At 49.0% G+C, this 16952-nt stretch overlaps 1 protein-coding gene across 3 annotated transcripts in view; it reads right to left on the bottom strand.

Moving 5' to 3' along the window:
* Positions 1-3189: 3189 nt before the first annotated feature.
* RAB6A (RAB6A, member RAS oncogene family) overlaps positions 3190-16952 on the bottom strand; it is a 42321-nt gene continuing 28558 nt past the window's right edge. The window contains exons 4-9 of one of the 3 annotated variants that reach the window (XM_054655107.2): positions 16588-16710; positions 16432-16537; positions 14541-14652; positions 13748-13841; positions 8295-8361; positions 3190-6215 (exon numbers count right to left, since the gene is read on the bottom strand). In XM_054655107.2, the coding sequence (XP_054511082.1) occupies positions 6151-6215; positions 8295-8361; positions 13748-13841; positions 14541-14652; positions 16432-16537; positions 16588-16710 (567 nt within the window). In that variant the 3' untranslated portion in view covers positions 3190-6150. The remainder of the gene's footprint in view (positions 6216-8294; positions 8362-13747; positions 13842-14540; positions 14653-16431; positions 16538-16587; positions 16711-16952) is intronic. The other 2 variants (XM_054655106.2, XM_054655105.2) reach the window with 2 other exon arrangements.

Genomic DNA, 16952 nt, shown 5'->3' on the forward strand with positions numbered 1-16952 from the left:
GCCAGGCTGGGAGAGCTGGAGGTGCTCAGAGCCCTTGCAGGGCCTGAAGGGGCTCCAGGAGAGCTGCAGAGGGACTGGGGACAAGGCCTGGAGGGACAGGACACAGGGAATGGCTCCCACTGCCAGAGGGCAGGGATGGGTGGGATATTGGGAAGTTTGTCTGGGTAACCTGTGCCAGAGCCTCACCACCCTCACAGGGAAGAATTTTACTCTAATATCTCATTTACCAACCCAATATCCATTTTATGGTTCGTGGGCCAAGGTGCATAATCCCTGGTGAAACACTGGGAGATGGAAAGATCTGGAAACTTGTTACCAATAGCAACACGACCTAGAAACTGTCTGTCCTTCCCATGCCACGTCCAGCTGCTGACCTGTAAGGCTCCTTTTCCCGAGCTCAGACACCCATGCTCCTCATCCCTGCAGTACCTGGACATCCTGGAACTGTTCCTGCTTCTCTCCTGCTGTGCTGGTCTCCCAGAGATCCAGGGACATGGAGCAATCCAGGCAAGGACAGTGCTGGAGCAGTCTCCAGCAGCAATTCCCGGGGTCTTCATGCTGCTGGTGGCAGGCAGGCCCTGGACTAGGGAGCTAAATGAAGCAGCAATTAAATATAAATAATTTTGGAAGCACAAACAATAGATCCACAGCCCACAAAAGCCTCAGCAGGGGCTTCCCAGGAGCTCGTGGTGCCCGAGAGTGGCGCTGGGTAGGAGCAAAGGCACCAGGAGTGCTGAGGGACAGGGATCAGGGCTGACCTGCTCCATCCCCAGCTCCCACCCGGACTCGCAGCACTCCTCTCTCCCAGCAGGGAGAGCTGCTGAAGCTCCAAAGCTCAGAACAACTCCAAAACCCCTCGGAAAAACGGCACCTGCAGTAAGGAGCAGGCATGAGCCATTAGAGCCCATCATGGCCACAAACCACCTGGAAAATGAATCCCACAATATCCCATGGCACAGGAATCAGCTGGGGGCCACCTGACCCTCTCTGGGCTCCAAACTCACTTCTCTGGAAATGGAGCAGCTCAGGAAATGTCAGGATCAACCCTCCAGTCTCCACACAGCCCCCCTTCCCAAGCTGGGATAAACGCAGGAAAGGTCAGTGCCAAACCACCAGTGCTGGGAGCATGGATAAATCCCATTTTCTCCCTTCCCTGCCCTGTATCCGAGGAGCCACTGGCTGGGGGAGAGACACTTCAGTGCTTTAATTAGCAGTAACTTTAATCAAGCCTTTAATAACATCCTTGTTCCAGACGTGCTCTCCGGGTGGCCCACAGCGAGCACTCCAAATGGCTCTAATTTATACCCAAACCCTCAGAAACAGGTGGCAAGCCTGGAAAATTCGATTTGGAAACAGCACCAGCAGGGCAGAGCTGTGGGGCAGCAGGAGCATCATCACCCAGCTGCCTGCAGCCCTTCCCTACCCCTCATCCTCCCGGGAAGGGCAGAGCTGCAATTCCACAGGAGTTTTAATTCCCAGCATTAACGGGAACCCAGCCTTTCCAGCATCCATCTGGGCAGTCAGCTCCATTCTGCTCCTGCAGGAGGATCCTAAATATTTTATAAAAATCCATGTTTGACTTCACCATGTGCTCGGACCAGGGTGAGGAAGGGGAAAATGGTTAAAGAGGGGAGGGGAAATAAAACTGGTATTTTTGCCAATTGATGAAAAATCCCTTAAACTGATGAAGAAACAATTCCACTGGTGAAAGCCCAAGCCCCGCAAGCCTGGAGAGGCAGAGGGAGAGCAGCAGAGGAAGAGGCAGCGCAGATGGGAGGGAGAGGCTGCTCCGAGGCCCGGCTGTTTGCAGCTGCCTCCGTGACTGCGGGATTGCCGGCAGCCTGTGCCGCAGCCTGCCCGCCCCATTTATCTTCCTCCGGGGCTGGGACATGCCCAGCATGGAAAAAGGGGCTGCTGCAGCAGGCAGGGAGAGCCCTTGCACTGTGGATTGCCGAGGACTGGGGAGCTGGAAGCAGAACTGCAGCCAGGGGATGGCTCGGCTCGGCTGCCGCAGCAGCTCTGCAGATGCTGCCAGGTGGATGCTGAGGCTCCTCCAGCCTGGAAAAATCAGGGCTGATCCCACCAGTGAGCAAAGAAGCCACCAGCACCTTCCAACCTGAGTCAGACAATCCCTCCTGGATGTTGGAGCTGGGCTGGGAGAGGGAGCTCGACCCAGTACAGCCATGAGTGAGCGGCCAGGAGCACCCTCTGGGTGCCCCCCACCCATTCCCTGCTCCACAGCAGCCCCATCCCTACAGCTCAGTCCAGCCCCCTGCACCAGAGGGAAGCTGGGAATTGGGACACCAGTGGGAGGTGAAAGTCCCAAGGCTACCCACGGCAGCAGCCAGGAGGGATTGAGGAGGTGAAGGTGGTGTTTGCAGAGGCTCCCAGCCAGGGCAGCACCTGGAGGTGCCAGCTCCAAGGAACAGAAGCTCCCCACAGTGACAAAAACCTTCTCCAGGAACTCGTCCACCCCCCACAACTGCTCCCATATCCCTAATTCCAGCACTACCTTCCAGTTTCACGACCCCTTTATTCATTTTAACAGTGAAGAGCTTGACCAAGAGACCGAGGTTTGGGCACACACCAAATCCAGGTAATTCCCCTTCCCTACTGGATGGGGCTTGGAGCAACCCGGGCTAGGGGAAGGTGTCCCTGCCCTTGTATGGTCTTTAAGGTCCCTTCCAACCCACCCATGGTGTGAGTGCAGGATCCTCTGTGTCCCTCAGGAAAGCAGAGGGTAACTCACCCATCTGTTACTCACCTCCCCGGCCCCGCAGACCCGGCTGCCGTCTCCAGCAGGAAGGAGGCTGGAGGAGGATCCTCCCCAGGGAAGCTGGGCTCGGTGCACCCGTGTCCCAGGGAGCTGAGGCAGTGCTGGGGCCGCACAAGGTGCCCTTGGCAAGGGAGCAGAGGCAGCAGCTGGATGCACGGAGCGGGAAGGGAGCAGAAAGGCACAGCGCAGCCGGCAGAGGCCGGGCTCCGTCCCCGGCATCGCTCCTGGGGCGCTGGAAACAATGGCAGAGACACCGCAGCAACAGCAAACACAGCCCTGCAGCACCCCTGCACGCCTTCCCCGTGCCACAGAGCCCCCCAAAACCCCTCCTGCCCCACAAGAGCCCCCTCAGCCCCCCCCAAGGAGCTGCTCCTCCCGCTGCGCTGCACGTGCTGAGAGAAGAGAGCCAGAGCTTTCCAATGAGACAGGTATTTATTTAGTTCAAGCACTAAGGATTTGTTCTCTTGTCGTTGTTGGTTCATATTATCAAACAGAGCTGAGGTACCAGTGACATTCCAACATGAAGAAAAGGAACCTTTTTTTTCCCCTTACACAATTTCTTCAACTACTTTTATCAAGACAAAACGTGAGGCATGGAATAGCTGCATGATGGACTGTACAACGAGCAAGCCAGAGCGGGGAGGAGAAAAGAAACAGAGCCGAGACCTTCGCTCAGAAAATGGCACAAAAATCAGCATTAAGAACATCTGTTCCCATGGTTCCACTGGCCACACCCACAGAGTGAAAGAAAATTAAAATCTAAAACCTGACAGACGGATGGTGCAAAAAAACCCAAACCAAAAAATGAATATAAAGACCACGTTGCTCCTGTGCTCACCTTGGAAGTGTGCTTTCTCTGGAGAGCTGGAGTGAGCCCTGTTAAGCAGCACAGGCTATCAGCAAGGACATGCACTGAACGTACCTGGCTGTGCTCCTGCAGCCCCCTGGCCGTGCTGAACACGGAGCTGTGGGAATGCTGCTCTCCAGACCTTTGTTTCCAGCGAGTTCTGGACAAACCTGCTCTCAGGTCTTCCAGGAAAAGCGTCCAGGCTGCTGGTCCATCACAGCCTGTATGGGCTAAGCCAGCTCCTTAAATCCAGTGCTTAAAGCTTGGGACTGTGGGAAGCAGAGGGGGCTGGTTCTATCAGAAGCAAGGAAAAAAAAAAAGGATGTGCTTGTGGGGAACAGCCAAATGAGGACCAACAGAAGCTGCACGGAGAACCAAAGGAGAAAAAAGCAAACCAAAGCAAAGGAAGAAGCAGCAGGATGAAGCATTTCAGCACGGTTAAGAACAGTACAACAAAGGAAAAGCAGCCAGGTTTCCTTCCCCCAGAGAGTTTCTTTTAAATAAAGAATGATCCTTTGTCACATATCATTGATGTTTATTTCAAGACATGCCACGTCAAAAAAATTCGCCTTTAATATTGCATTAGAAAAGCACTTTTACATCTCGTTCTGCCTTTAAGTTATTGTTGTGCAGAGTTGCTAGAAACCCAGGGCAGGGCATGAGCCTGGCATTCACCTCAGGAATGAAGAATTCCAACTCTTTTATGCCCGCTTCCTGGGGAAAGTGGTGGTGAGGACGATTCCCTTCCTCTCCCCCAGGTGGTTATTTTAGATGGTAGAGAGAGGGGCAGAAGAGAACCAAGGAGGAGCCTGAATATTCCCTTGCAATTGTCCATTTAATCCACAATCGCAACACAGACTCGAGAATTCCTTCCTGCACTGTAACTCGGCCAGAGTCGCCCAGCAAACAATGTATTTACAATTGTGTTTATTAACTTACACAGCAACTTCACAATGACTAGTAAAGATTAAAAGGGTGCACTTCTAGTGTGTTTCATTCCGTGTTTCTCGGGTAGCTACATCTCGCAACATCAGCAAAGCTCTACACAGATTCCTCAGCCAAAAGGAAAACAACAAAATCAGCACTGAAAGGAGTAAAAAAAAAATTCAAGCCGAGAAATAAATATCAAAGAAAAAAAAAAAAAAGGGTTAATTGTGAGCCTAATTCTATAGAAAACTAAATTACTAATTATTTAACCAAACTATACAGCTCTAGAGAACCAAACTAAACCAACTTGGAAGACTTAACATAAAAAAAAAAAAAAAAGAGCTAAAAAATAAAGGCATAAATCTGCATAATCAGAAGTTGGTTTCCATCCTACTCAAGTCCCTCCCTTTCCATCTAAGATGCCTCAACTAGGATTCTGTAGGATCAAAGTAAACACCCCTTCCCCACCAACCTATGCCCACGCTCTGGAAAAGCGGGTGCCATTCCCCCTCTGCTGGGGCAGCCAGCTGCTCTTCCCTCTTTCTCCCAAATTTCCAAGGTTTCAATCGGCTTTGGCAGGTTTAGTGCCAGTCCTGATTTCAGTATTTCCCCTAAAAAACAAAGAAGCAAAATGCTTTCTCTTCCAAACAGCTGAACTGTTACGTTCCCATCTCTTGGGCAGTAATAATTCACTTCATTGGTGTTCTACTTAAAAAGGACTAAAAAAAAAAATGCTCTGAAAACTCATTTTTGCACTCGAAACATTATTTCATTATTTCCCTGTTTCCTGCAAGTGTTTTGCTAATGCACATCAACCCTTTCCTTCTCCCCCAAATCCTCCAGAAGCCACTCATCCCAAAGAGCCCGTCCGTATTTCCCAGTAATGCTTCCTTGGAAACGTGTTCCCGCTGCCTCGGCGACAATTCCCAGCTCCAGCAGCCAGCAGTGTCCAACCCCTGCTAAGGCCAGGCTGGGTCTGGACACCAGGCAGACTTGCAATTAAGAGCTTGGGGTTAATTTGTGTTTAATTATTACAAGCCTTCAACCCTCGGCATCTGCTGCCTCCCCCCGTGATTCCGCCTGCTGTCTACACATTCCCAGTTTCTGAGAGAAATTCCAATGGGTCAGATTTGCAAGCCTTCTTCTGCACATACATCTCATCTAGGTCCAATTCCAAACTTACTCAGTTGCCATCATTTCAAAGTGCAATATCATAACATATTAAAAAAGGAACAAATATTAAGAAATTGTACCTATTTTTTTTTTGTTTGGATTTTCTTCTTTTTTTTTTTTTTGCTTTTGTTTTTTTTTTAAGTTATACCTAGAATACGGTGGAATATTTTGGCTTTTTTTTTTTTCTTTTCGTATAAATAATGAAGACACTGACATTTTGTTGGTGTGTTGGTGTGTGTGTGTGTGTGTGTGTGTGGGGTGTGCTTGTGAAGCTAAAGATCATCTCCACGAGACAGCCAGCGATGATGAACTGCGATACGTTATTACGGAAAGGGGAAGGTTCAAGCCAATATTCACACTGCAGTCAATGAAGAGGACAGGGAGGGAAAGCAGTGATGTTCTGGAGAAAGGTGGAAGCCACATGGTATTAGCAGGAACAGCCTCCTTCACTGACAGGCTGCTCTTGAGGCTTTTCCAGTTTTATGTCAATCACTGGAAGGAGGAAGTTAAGGCAAACAGATCTCCAACTCTGTTTCCCTACCAAGAGCGGGATTTTGAATGGCATTTTCGGTGCTTCCTGCTGAAATACTGGGAAAGACCAGCTCCAAACCAAAGGTTTCTCACCTGCCCCTCCTGCCCTGGCACTGGCAGATGAAACCTGCAGCAGAAACAATGTCAGACCCCAATGTTTGTCTCTAACCAGTTCTGCTCCTCCCAGCAATCCCACTGGTCTCCTGCTGTGGGAATTCAAGATGCATGGATCCACTGAAAGGTCCAATCACCGCTTCTGCAGAACCACAGAATCACTCAGGTTGGAAGAGCCCACTGAGATCTCCAAGTCCACCTGCTCCCCCAGCACTGCCAAGGCCACCAGCATCTCATGTCCCCAAGTGCCACATCCACAGGGCTTTAAATCCCTCTGGAATGGGGGCTCCATGACTTCCTGGGCACACTGCCCACCCGCAGAGCTCTGGCCGTGCCACCCCGGCCCCCTTACCAATCCCTGCTCAGTTAAACCTCTCTGCTCCCCCCAGCAGCCAGCACAGCCCTGCCACCAGCCTGAATTCCCCCTTCCAGGGACAGCTGATGTCCCCCAAGGTCACTGCAGAGCTGGCTGCTCACAGCCTGCCTGTGATAAGCGACTCCCTCTGCAGCAGCGCTCGAATTCCCAGCGGATGCCCTCCAGCTACAGCCTCCCAGAGCCTTTCCCAGGAGGAGCTTTGAATGCTAATCCCCAGCTCAGAGCTGTTCACCACAAGTCTCCAGCGTTCCCCTTATCACAGAGCACAGAGGCAAAGAGATCACACAGCTGGTACTTCCAACTTATTTCTTTAGGGGGTTGAAGCTGCTTTTTAAAGAGGTTTGGAGAAAATAAACATGGAAATGGGAACAGAAGACAGGCAATTCATCTCCTATGTTTGGTCCACTTGGCTTATTTAAAGCTTAAAGTGTGTTTAAGTTGGAGATCTTGACATGAGCCTTGCCAGCTTCATCTCAGAGCACAAATGGGTCAAGATCCTTGAACCCTCCATGTTTTGCAGAAGTGCCCCCGTTAATCCTAATGCAGCTGCCTGGGAGAGAGGATCCCATCCATGCCTGCTATCTGCAGGCAGCAGGAAGCCCAATTCCCAGTGCCCTAATGCACTCCCATTTAGAGACTGCTGATCAAACTCCCTGCCACAGCCCCTGCCTGTACACTCTACCCCCCTCATTAATAAAGATTGTTGCTCATTAACCTTTTGGGGAACTGCATAGCAAAATGCTTCTGATCACTCAAGTCCCTGTCACACAAAGCTTGTGCAGCTGCAATCCCCAGCTTCCCAAACCCTTCTTTTCCCCATGCATCAGATGCTCTGATGGAATTTCAGTCCCACAGTTCCTGGGACCTCCTTCCTCCAAGGCACAATTTCTCCTCTATTTACCAGCTCCATGATCCCTGCTGCAAATAAAACCAGCCACCCTGGAAAAGCTGCTATTCCAAGCACACCCACCTGGCCAGGTCGGTGATTCCAGTGTAGCCATACTGCTTTTCAAGCCCTTTCCACCCCTGCTTTCCCATGGCTGAGACTGATCCCATCAGTTGAGTCTTCTCCCTCCCACCACAGAGATGCTGCCTGGGCTCCCAGGCTGCCCTGGGATCTCCATCCTTGGAGATCTCCCAAGTTTCCCTGAATGTGACCTGGAGAAACTGGCTCAGTTTGGGAGTCAGCCTTGCTTTGATCAGGATGATCAGAGAAGGGGCTTCAGAGGTCCCTTCCAGGACAGCTTGGTTTTGGATTCTATGAATCAGGTCTGCAAGAGCCACAGGGGTATTTGTTCAGTTACTCTTTGCAGCTGTTTTCTCCCACCTTCCACACATTCAAACACCAAGCAAAGAATCCTTTTGGATCACCATTCATCCCCTTGCTTCCCTCCCCACCCTCAGCCTTCCAACCCACCAATCCTCCTTCCTCAGCTTGCAGGTTACTTGCCCCTATTCCCCCTCTCTCTGGGATGTCCAGGAGCCAAGCGAGGGCTGCAGAGGATTTTCCTGGTGCAGGGTAATGCCTGGCACAGGCACAGAAAGGATACTGTCTTCTCTACTTTTGTCTTGTGTGCTTTCCATCCCAGGCAAGGCAGCTGCCACACGTCGGAAAAGCTGCAAAGAACCACACAGGGAACAGATGAAAACAACGGCTCCCCCCGGCTGAGGCAGTTCAAACAATGATTCAACACATCCCCCAGCACTATTTGCACTGCTCAGCCCCAAAATCCTGACACCAAATATAACCTTTATTCCTAGAAAAGGGCAAAGCACAGCTCTTGTTAGTGGAGATCAGAGAGCTGCGTGCAGCAAACCTCCTGCACCTTCTGTGCAAATAGGATGGGTGGGATCCAGCCCCGCCATGGATGTCCACAGACCCAACAACCTCCCCAGGGCAGGTGGGAATTAGATTTTCACACCTCCCCAGAGGATTTCAGAGGAGCATGGACATGCTGATGAAAGCAAACACACCGTCCAGGAGCCTGTCACCACATCAGCCCAGCTGACACACGTGGAAGAGTGTCATAAAATGGGATTCATGGAAAGGATTTCTCCCAAGCCTCACCTATATGTGGCTCAGGCTCCTATGGAACAGACCAAGAAATGCAGCCAAACCTAGTCCTCATCATTTGGGGCCCATTCCGTGGTTTTCCTATGCCCACATTCAGGGCATAAAGCACAGAGCAAAGGCATCCAAAGCCTCTCATTTGAACACCACCTTCAGTTTCCCAGCAAGGTCTGAGCTCCCAACTCTCCTCACAGTTTTATTCCATTTGAAGGAGGCAAGATGGAACTGGACTGATCCCCTCTCCTGCACTTCCTACCTCTGCCCCTGAGGTTCAGACTGGTAATTCCCACCACACAGCTTCTCCTGGGCCCTCTGGGTGAGGACCCTGTAGACAATGCAGGAGAAGTGCCCTGAATCCAGCTGTGTGTCCCCCTGCCCAGGATGCTGTCCCCCCATCACGTGTTCCCAGTGCACCCCTGGATGCTGGGGGTCTGACGTCAGGCCTGGCGTGTTCCACTGCTGCCCGCTGTCCTGCCTCTCCCCAAATGACACAAAGCTAAACCACTTATTCCCAGTGACCCACTTTCCACACAACACCCAGCCAAGGAGCTGCCAGCCTGTTCACATCAGGGCTGTGGGCACCCGAGCAGCCCCGTGGGTCCCTGCCCAAGGGCTTTCCCCACCGGGCTCTCCCAGCGTCTCAGTGATGCTCCCACCATCCTAAGGGAACTTTGTTGGCTCTACAGCCCCTTCCAAGCTCACCACGAGCAAGCCCCCAGGTCTGTCTGGGATCTTTCTTGGCAGGAATCCGGCACACACTGGAATCTGAGCCAAGGATGGGTCTGAGAAGTCGGGACTCGATGTAATTCCCTCATTTCAGCCAACAGTTCCAAAGTAAAAAAGCTCAGTATGCCTCCCTCTGTGTTTCTGTGGACCTTTGCCATTCACCTGGACCTTCCAGCCTCCCTGAAAACCTCAGGGAAATCCTCACAGGCCAGCCAGGAAGCAACAAAATTCCAGATGCTAAACTCTACCAAAACCAACAGCAGGAATGCCCACACAGAGGAAGGATGAGGAGTCTTTAAAAAATCCTCGGCTGATGGAACCGACTGGAATTCCTGCATTTAAACCACACTGCTGACAGAAAGGCTATTTAAAATACAGTAATTCTTTCTTTACATTAAGACCAGGAATAAAATGATGCTTTTAGCAGTATTTCTCCCCTAAATTATCGGACTAAAAATAGGAATTTGGCAACTAAGAAAAATCAACTTTATTTCTTATTAACCTTCTGCTTATCAGCCCCAGCATATGTGAATAAATCCAATTAGGGAAACTTCCTGATGGTTGGAAAGCAGCCTTCCCACAGGGCCCTCTGAGCTTCCTGGTGCTGTCAGCCCTGAGCCAGTGTGTGTCTGTACACACATGTACATGTTTAAATGTTTGTGTGGGTATAAAAACACAAGTATTGATGAGCATCCAGGACTTTTTTTCCAAGGCAGGAGTTAAATGCAGCAGCTGAAAGACTAAAAGCCACACAAACTCTCTTTCAGCGTTCAACTCTGCAATCTGCTTCCTGATAGAAACTGTGGAAAGAAGCCTCATCTCTCACCATCAGTTTCAAGTCATTTGCCAAACTGTGCCTTTCCTGCTACTGCAGCCAATAAATCCCAACAGATCAGGGTCACAAAGGACTGCAGGCATAAACCAGCTCTCAGCAATATGGAAAGGACGGGAGGATCACTGTCCAGATAGAAAAGCCGGGCAAGAAACCTGCTCCCCACCGCAAGGCAAACAAAAATCTCTCCCTAATTCTCATTCTCTGCAACTCTGAGGGTAATTCTTGCCCACCAGATGGGTAAGAACCAGAAGACAGGAGAAAGAGCCCAGCTCTGTGAGAACAGGGTCACAGAGGGGCTGTGCTCAGAGAGCTGCTGCCGTGAGAAAGTTCTTCTGCCAAGGACCACATTCATCCCTGGCTCTTCCAGGGCCAGCGTGGAGTGTGCCAGGTACTGCTGGAGGGAGCAATTCAAGGGCCCTCCCTCCCCTCTCCTTCTACAAGACAGCAAAATGAACCCTGACATATTCTGGGCATGAAATCCAGGGACTAACAATAAGATTCCCTGAACTACGGAGCGGCGAGACAGAGCAGGAATCGCAAAGTCTTTTAAAGCTTATTCAGGGCTGACAGAATGAATCAGAGACTACAGTTCTCTGCATTAAAAGGAGCAAGTTATCTACTTCTCCTCCCCAGCTTAAGGCTCCCCTGGCAATCAGTCTTTGCAGGATCCAAAAGCCAGTCTTTTCCCCTCTGCTGCATCACTTGAACCCCACAATAACACTACCAATGCTTTTATTCCCTGATATCCACTCATTTTTCCCTCAACACCCCCTGCCCAAAGTCAGAGGAGGAACAGTCAGTGTGAAGGACCTCGGGGAATGCAAACAGCTCTGCAGTCACAGATCCAACAGCAGCCAGCAGTGAGGTGCCACCCTCAGAGCTCTCCCCTTTCCTGACACAGGGAATGGCAGGAAAAGCCTGGCAGCAGCACGGTGCCCTCTGCCTCTCTGCTGGGAGAAGATCCTGGCACTGGGAAAGCTGCTGTTGGATGTACAGAGCATCTCACCTACTGGGGTCCCAGCACAAAGGCAGGCCCTCTGGATCTGCAGCACAGCTGCAGGGAGCTGGAGGCAGTGCCCTTCCCTCTTATCTCTTCCAGCAGAAAAGGATGAACCAGAAGCTAAAAGCAGCACCAAAGGACAAAAGTCCCCTGGATTCCCACTGAGGAGGAGCAGCTGGAAGAGTCACAGCCATTCCCTCCCTGAGCAGGACAAGAAATTCAGCTGTTTCTGGATGAAAATTCTGTGTGAAGATTAACTGAGACAGTGATTGTTCTGCAGGATCAGAATATATTGTGGAGAGAAGTTATTGGTTATGGGAAGGTCAAATTTGCATTCAGCTTATTAAGGATTTTACACAGGTTATGGGAAGGGGATCCATTCTGCAGTTGTACTTTCCCATTTCACTGGAAGAGAATTTATTGCTAAGTTATAAAATAAATTCACACCATTTAGCAGAGAAGCTGCAAGGAAACAGGGAGCTATCTAAGTGGTGGTATTAAAGGTCTTATCCTTTGATAATTGCTTAAACAACTGCTTATTAAACTAATAAAAATGAGTTACAAATATTCTAGAATAGAGAATAGCTTTGAAATCCTTGAGAATCCCAGTCCATACCTGCAACACACGGATCAACACTTGTAAGAAAAATCCATTTTTAATTCTTTTTGAATATCCACTCATGTCTGTTCTACACTATCAAATCCTCAGGGTTCCAGCTGGCCCTGAAAGCCACAACTCCCTCACAGGCTTGGCTGCAGAACCTCTGGAAATGTGGCAGGGCACAGAAACTCCCTGAAGGAAAGAGGGAGTGTAGAGCTCCTTCATCATCATCATCATCATCATCATCACTCCTCTCAGTGAGGCAACTGTTCTCAGTGCACACCCCCAGGTCTAAGCACTCATTAAGGATTGCAGCACAGAATCCAAACCTTAATTACCAGGCAGCTTCTGTTGTGGCAGGATAATTGGGGGACCCTGGAAGCCAACACAGCCATGGTGGGTGATGCAGTGAAACAGCTCTGAGTTAACACTGCTATAATTATCCCATTATATAGGGAATCATTTTGCTACTTAGAGGCAAAGTCAAGGGACATTTTAATAACAGACTCTTTAGTCCTGTCTAGAACATGAAGTAGTTTATAATCCTATTTTATTGCTCCTGGTACCCTTCTGCACAGAAACCATTTGTGTAACTACATATATAAAATATACATGGAATGTCATCCATACACACAGAATCCCTGATGGTTTGGGTGGGAAGGAACCTTAAAGATCACCCAGTGACACCCCTGCCATGGGCAGGGACACCTTTCACTGTCCCAGGCTGCTCCAAGCCCTGTCCAGCCTGGCCTTGGGCACTGCCAGGGATCCAGGGGCAGCCACAGCTGCTCTGGGCACCCTGTGCCAGGGCTCACCCCTGTCACAGGGAACAATTCCTTCCCAATATCAAATCTAAACCTATTCTGTCAATTTGAAGCCATTCCCTGTGTGCTGTCCCTCCATGCCTTGTCCCCAGTCCCTCTGCAGCTCTCCTGGAGCTCCTTCAGGCCCTGCAAGGGCTCTGAGCTCTCCCTGGAGCCTTCTCCTCTCCAGGTGAGCACTCCCAGCTCTCCCAGCCTGGCTCCAGTTCTGGTGTCTCCTCTGGGCTCTCTCCTGCAGCTCCAGGTCCTTCTGTCCCTGGGGGACAGGGAGCTGAGCACAGCATTCAATCCACACTGGTGTGTTTGCTCTGTGGAGACACCCATGAATTTATGCCTTCTCCAGGTCTGAATTTAAAGAGCCACAGCTCATCTCAGGACATAAACCCTTATTTTTTTCTGCAGCCCCATCAGTTCAAAAGACCTTTCACTGCTTTCCCCAATTCAAAAGCAACTCATCATCTGCTAGAAATAAATAGCTCTGGCTGTCCAGAAACATTTGCTGGCACTTCCAGTGCCTTCCAACAGAGTGGGAACAGCAGTTGCTCTGTCTCCCTGTGCACTGGGAGCATTTTAAGCCATCATGCTCCTCCTTCCCTGGTTTGTTTCATTCACTGAAACAGAACACAAACAGTCTCTGACCTGTGCTTCCCCAGCTTTGTGTCTCACTCTCAGTCCAAACAGCAAATCTGGATTATCAAAAGCCCAGGAAGGTGTGATTCTGTACTCACAAAGCTTCTTCCATAACTCCCCTGTTATTTAAAGGGAAGGAAGTCCCAAATGATGTGATGCAAGGCCAGAGATCCTTCAGAACCTCAGCCAACAATTCAGCTCTGAGGCGTTGCTGGCTGTGTGTGCACTACAATTCCCACTGGCCCCCTCTGCCAAGGCTTCCCAAGATCCAGGGAAGTGCTCCTCCCTCAAGGAGGGTGTGTTACCTGCAGCCACTCACCTGTTTTACATTGTATCCTGCTTTTGCACTAGTTTCAATGAACATTACATTCAACTCTTTGGCTTTCCTTTCTCCTTCCTCAATGGACACTTGTCTGGGGAAGAAAACACAGAGTTAGGGGGGGAAAAAAACCTCATAAAACCCAAACCTGAACAAATACCTTAATAATTAAGATTTATTACACTTTTAAAAAAGCCTTTAAATGCTTTATCTGAAAGCACCTAAAGGGTTTTTTTTCCCCTGCATGGAATCTACAGGTGCTGACAACTGGCACCACTTCACTTCCATGGCACACCTAAGCAGAACTCAGCATTCCAGCAGAAAAGCCAAGTGTTCACCCCCAAATCCCTGCCCAGGAAGCTGTGCTTTTATGTCTGAACAATTAGCAATCACAGTTCCAAAATAATCATCAAAACCAAACTATTTTCACAAAGGTCCAAGTGTAACCATCTCATTTGGGAGGGATTTTGTCCCGTTTTTCCCTGGATATGTGTTCCACCCATTAAGCAGAACATAATTAAAAACAAATATTTGTAACCAGTTTTTTTCATTCACTGGTGTGGGCTCTAGTAAACAATCACTTCTCCCCTGACATCTGTACAAGCTGGTGATGGTTTTTCAGCCCTGTGATGGAAATTTGGCTTAGCCAAAAAGAAAGAGGGTTTAAAATTGAGATTTCTCTAGTCACAGCCATCTCCAGAAAAAACAAAATTATAACATGCTCCTTAAAATAGGAGCAAACAGCATCAGAGTAAGAAAAGCAGGATTTGAAAGCTGGATGACTGGCCCATACCTCTTATCTGCTAGATCTGTTTTATTTCCCACCAGCATGATGATGACATCGCTGCCCCGTTCCGTTCTGACGTCATCGATCCACTTTGTGGTTTGCTGGAAGGAGTTTACATCTATCAGAGAACAGTGGAGAGGGTTATCACTGCAGCTGTCCCTCACAGCTCACCAGGAAACACATCTGCACTTGGAAAGAAAAGCTTCATTTTCTGTGGAGTCGGCGGAGGAGGGTGATGAAGAATCAGCGAGTGGAACCCTGAATCTCCCCCACTAAAGGACACGGAAGCTCTGGCATTGATTTCAGATGGGCAAGTGCCTCTTTACAGGTGGGCTCAAAGCCCCAGAGGGAGCTGAGTCCATCTATAATTTGGTTTTGACAGCACCTAAAATGAAAATCTTATCACTGTGTTTCGGTTCCTTATTTTTTAGTTCAACATGAAGTATTTTCTGTCGGGAGCGGGGATTAATTCTTGCACTCTATGCTGCTCATGGCTCGTGCACCTAGAGGCTCCTACAGTTCTCAAAAATCCTCAATCCCAGCTTTGCTTTTTGTACACTTGAATCAATCACTTTTTATTTTCTCTAGGGAATCCCAGAGTTCTACAACACAGCAGCAACTCCCGTGGCAGTGAACACTTGCCTTCAAAACAATTCCTAAATCTTTGCATAAAACCAGAAGCAGAAATTCAACCTCTTCACAGGCACTTCATGCTACACCCTTAAAAGCTGCAAGGTAAGAATTCCAGACTCTATGGTGCTTGAAAGTTGCATCCCACAGGGAAAAAGGAGTTGGAGGGAAGCTGCCACAGAGCTCAGCAGTTGCCAGTTAGTGACACAAAGAGCATCTGAGCAGCCAAAGTAGTTTCAGTACTTAAGAAAGGGGGGGCCTCTGCAGCAGTTCTTGAAAAGTATTGATTTTTTTTTAATGGTTTCTACTGCAAAGTAATATATTGCATGCTAGACAGCCAAGACTTGATCACTTGCCAGTGTCTTAATTTCCTTTACTGCTTGGCAATATTGAATTTGCTGGGTCAGGAAAAAATTCAGAGTTCACAGCTAACCTGTAATTTTAGCTCAAAGGAAAGAGCCATTTTTAACAATTAGACCTTTTCTAGGTAAAGCCCCTATTCCTGGCTGCAATCTTCTAGTATTTATAAATCAAAGGACAAGAACTTATGCATTTGTGCAGAATTAGGCCACTGTTCTCAGTCAGTTCTGGTTTAGAACTGAAGCTGTCTGAAGGTTTAGCTCCCCTAAAACAGAATTTCTGCTCTTTGTCAGTGCAGGAACTGGTAAGGTTAGGGGTGTCTGGACTGAGGGGAGGGACAGAAGGAGCAGGGCTGAAGAAGCACTAATATTTTAGTTGACAAAAATGTACATACCTTAGTAAGGAATGAAAGAGCAATTGTTAAAGGGTAAGAGCTTAGTAGTAAGTTTTGCATCTTGCAGCATGTGAGAGTGGCTGATTCCAAGGAAAATGTGATGTTAATGCCTTCTCCCCACCAGCCCGTGCCCAGGTTTCATTTGAGGGGGGAGGGTGAATGAGATGGAGCAAGCTACCAAAGTCTCCAGTTTGAGAATTCAGATACCCATGGACACGAAGACCAAAAGTCACAGGTGATGTTATGACCAAAAGGCAGATGGAGGAGTGCAACGAGAGCAGGCAGGACTGGAGGACTGCAGAAAATGGGGTGGGGAAGGGTTAAAATGGCCTCTGTGAGACAGTTTATACATTACAACAGCAGCAACCACGGGGCTTGTGTAAAACAAGCAGAGAAACCACGTTTTTGTCATGCCAGGATGAAGCCCAAGCAGATGACGTGAGAGGACATGCAAAGCTAAGCTAGAGGATGAAAAGGGCAGAGTATTAGAAATGCAGAATTCCCCCCACTCACTTGTGATATCATAAACAACAACTGCAACAGTGGAGTCACGAATGTAGCTAGGAATCAAGCTCCTGAACCGCTCTTGACCTGCTGTGTCCCATAATTGCAACCGTACCTAACAAAATCAGTCAAACAAGCAAGAAAAATAAGACAAAAGGTCAAAGCCAGTGCAAAATACCTACTTGTGATATCGTAAACTACTACAGCAGCAGCAGAGTCACGGATGTAACTGGGAATGAGGCTACGGAAACGTTCCTGACCCGCAGTATCCCACAGCTGCAACCTGATCTGTGGGTGGGAGAAAATTAAAAAAGCCAAACTGCCACTAAAAATAAAAGAGTAAAGAAATGTTGCACTTTTTTTTTTTCTTTCAAAAAATAGCTAAATAAAAAGGAGAAACTCATGCAGGAGGTGCCTGGGGACTGGGAGCAGCAGGACACTGTCTCCCTACAGCAATCTCTCCCGAGGGGTAACAGCAGCCAAACTGGGGCGGGGGGAGCTTCCCAAAAAATGCTTCTCTTCCAAAAGGG

Source organism: Agelaius phoeniceus, chromosome 2, assembly GCF_051311805.1.
Source record: "Agelaius phoeniceus isolate bAgePho1 chromosome 2, bAgePho1.hap1, whole genome shotgun sequence".
NCBI lineage: Eukaryota > Metazoa > Chordata > Aves > Passeriformes > Icteridae > Agelaius > Agelaius phoeniceus.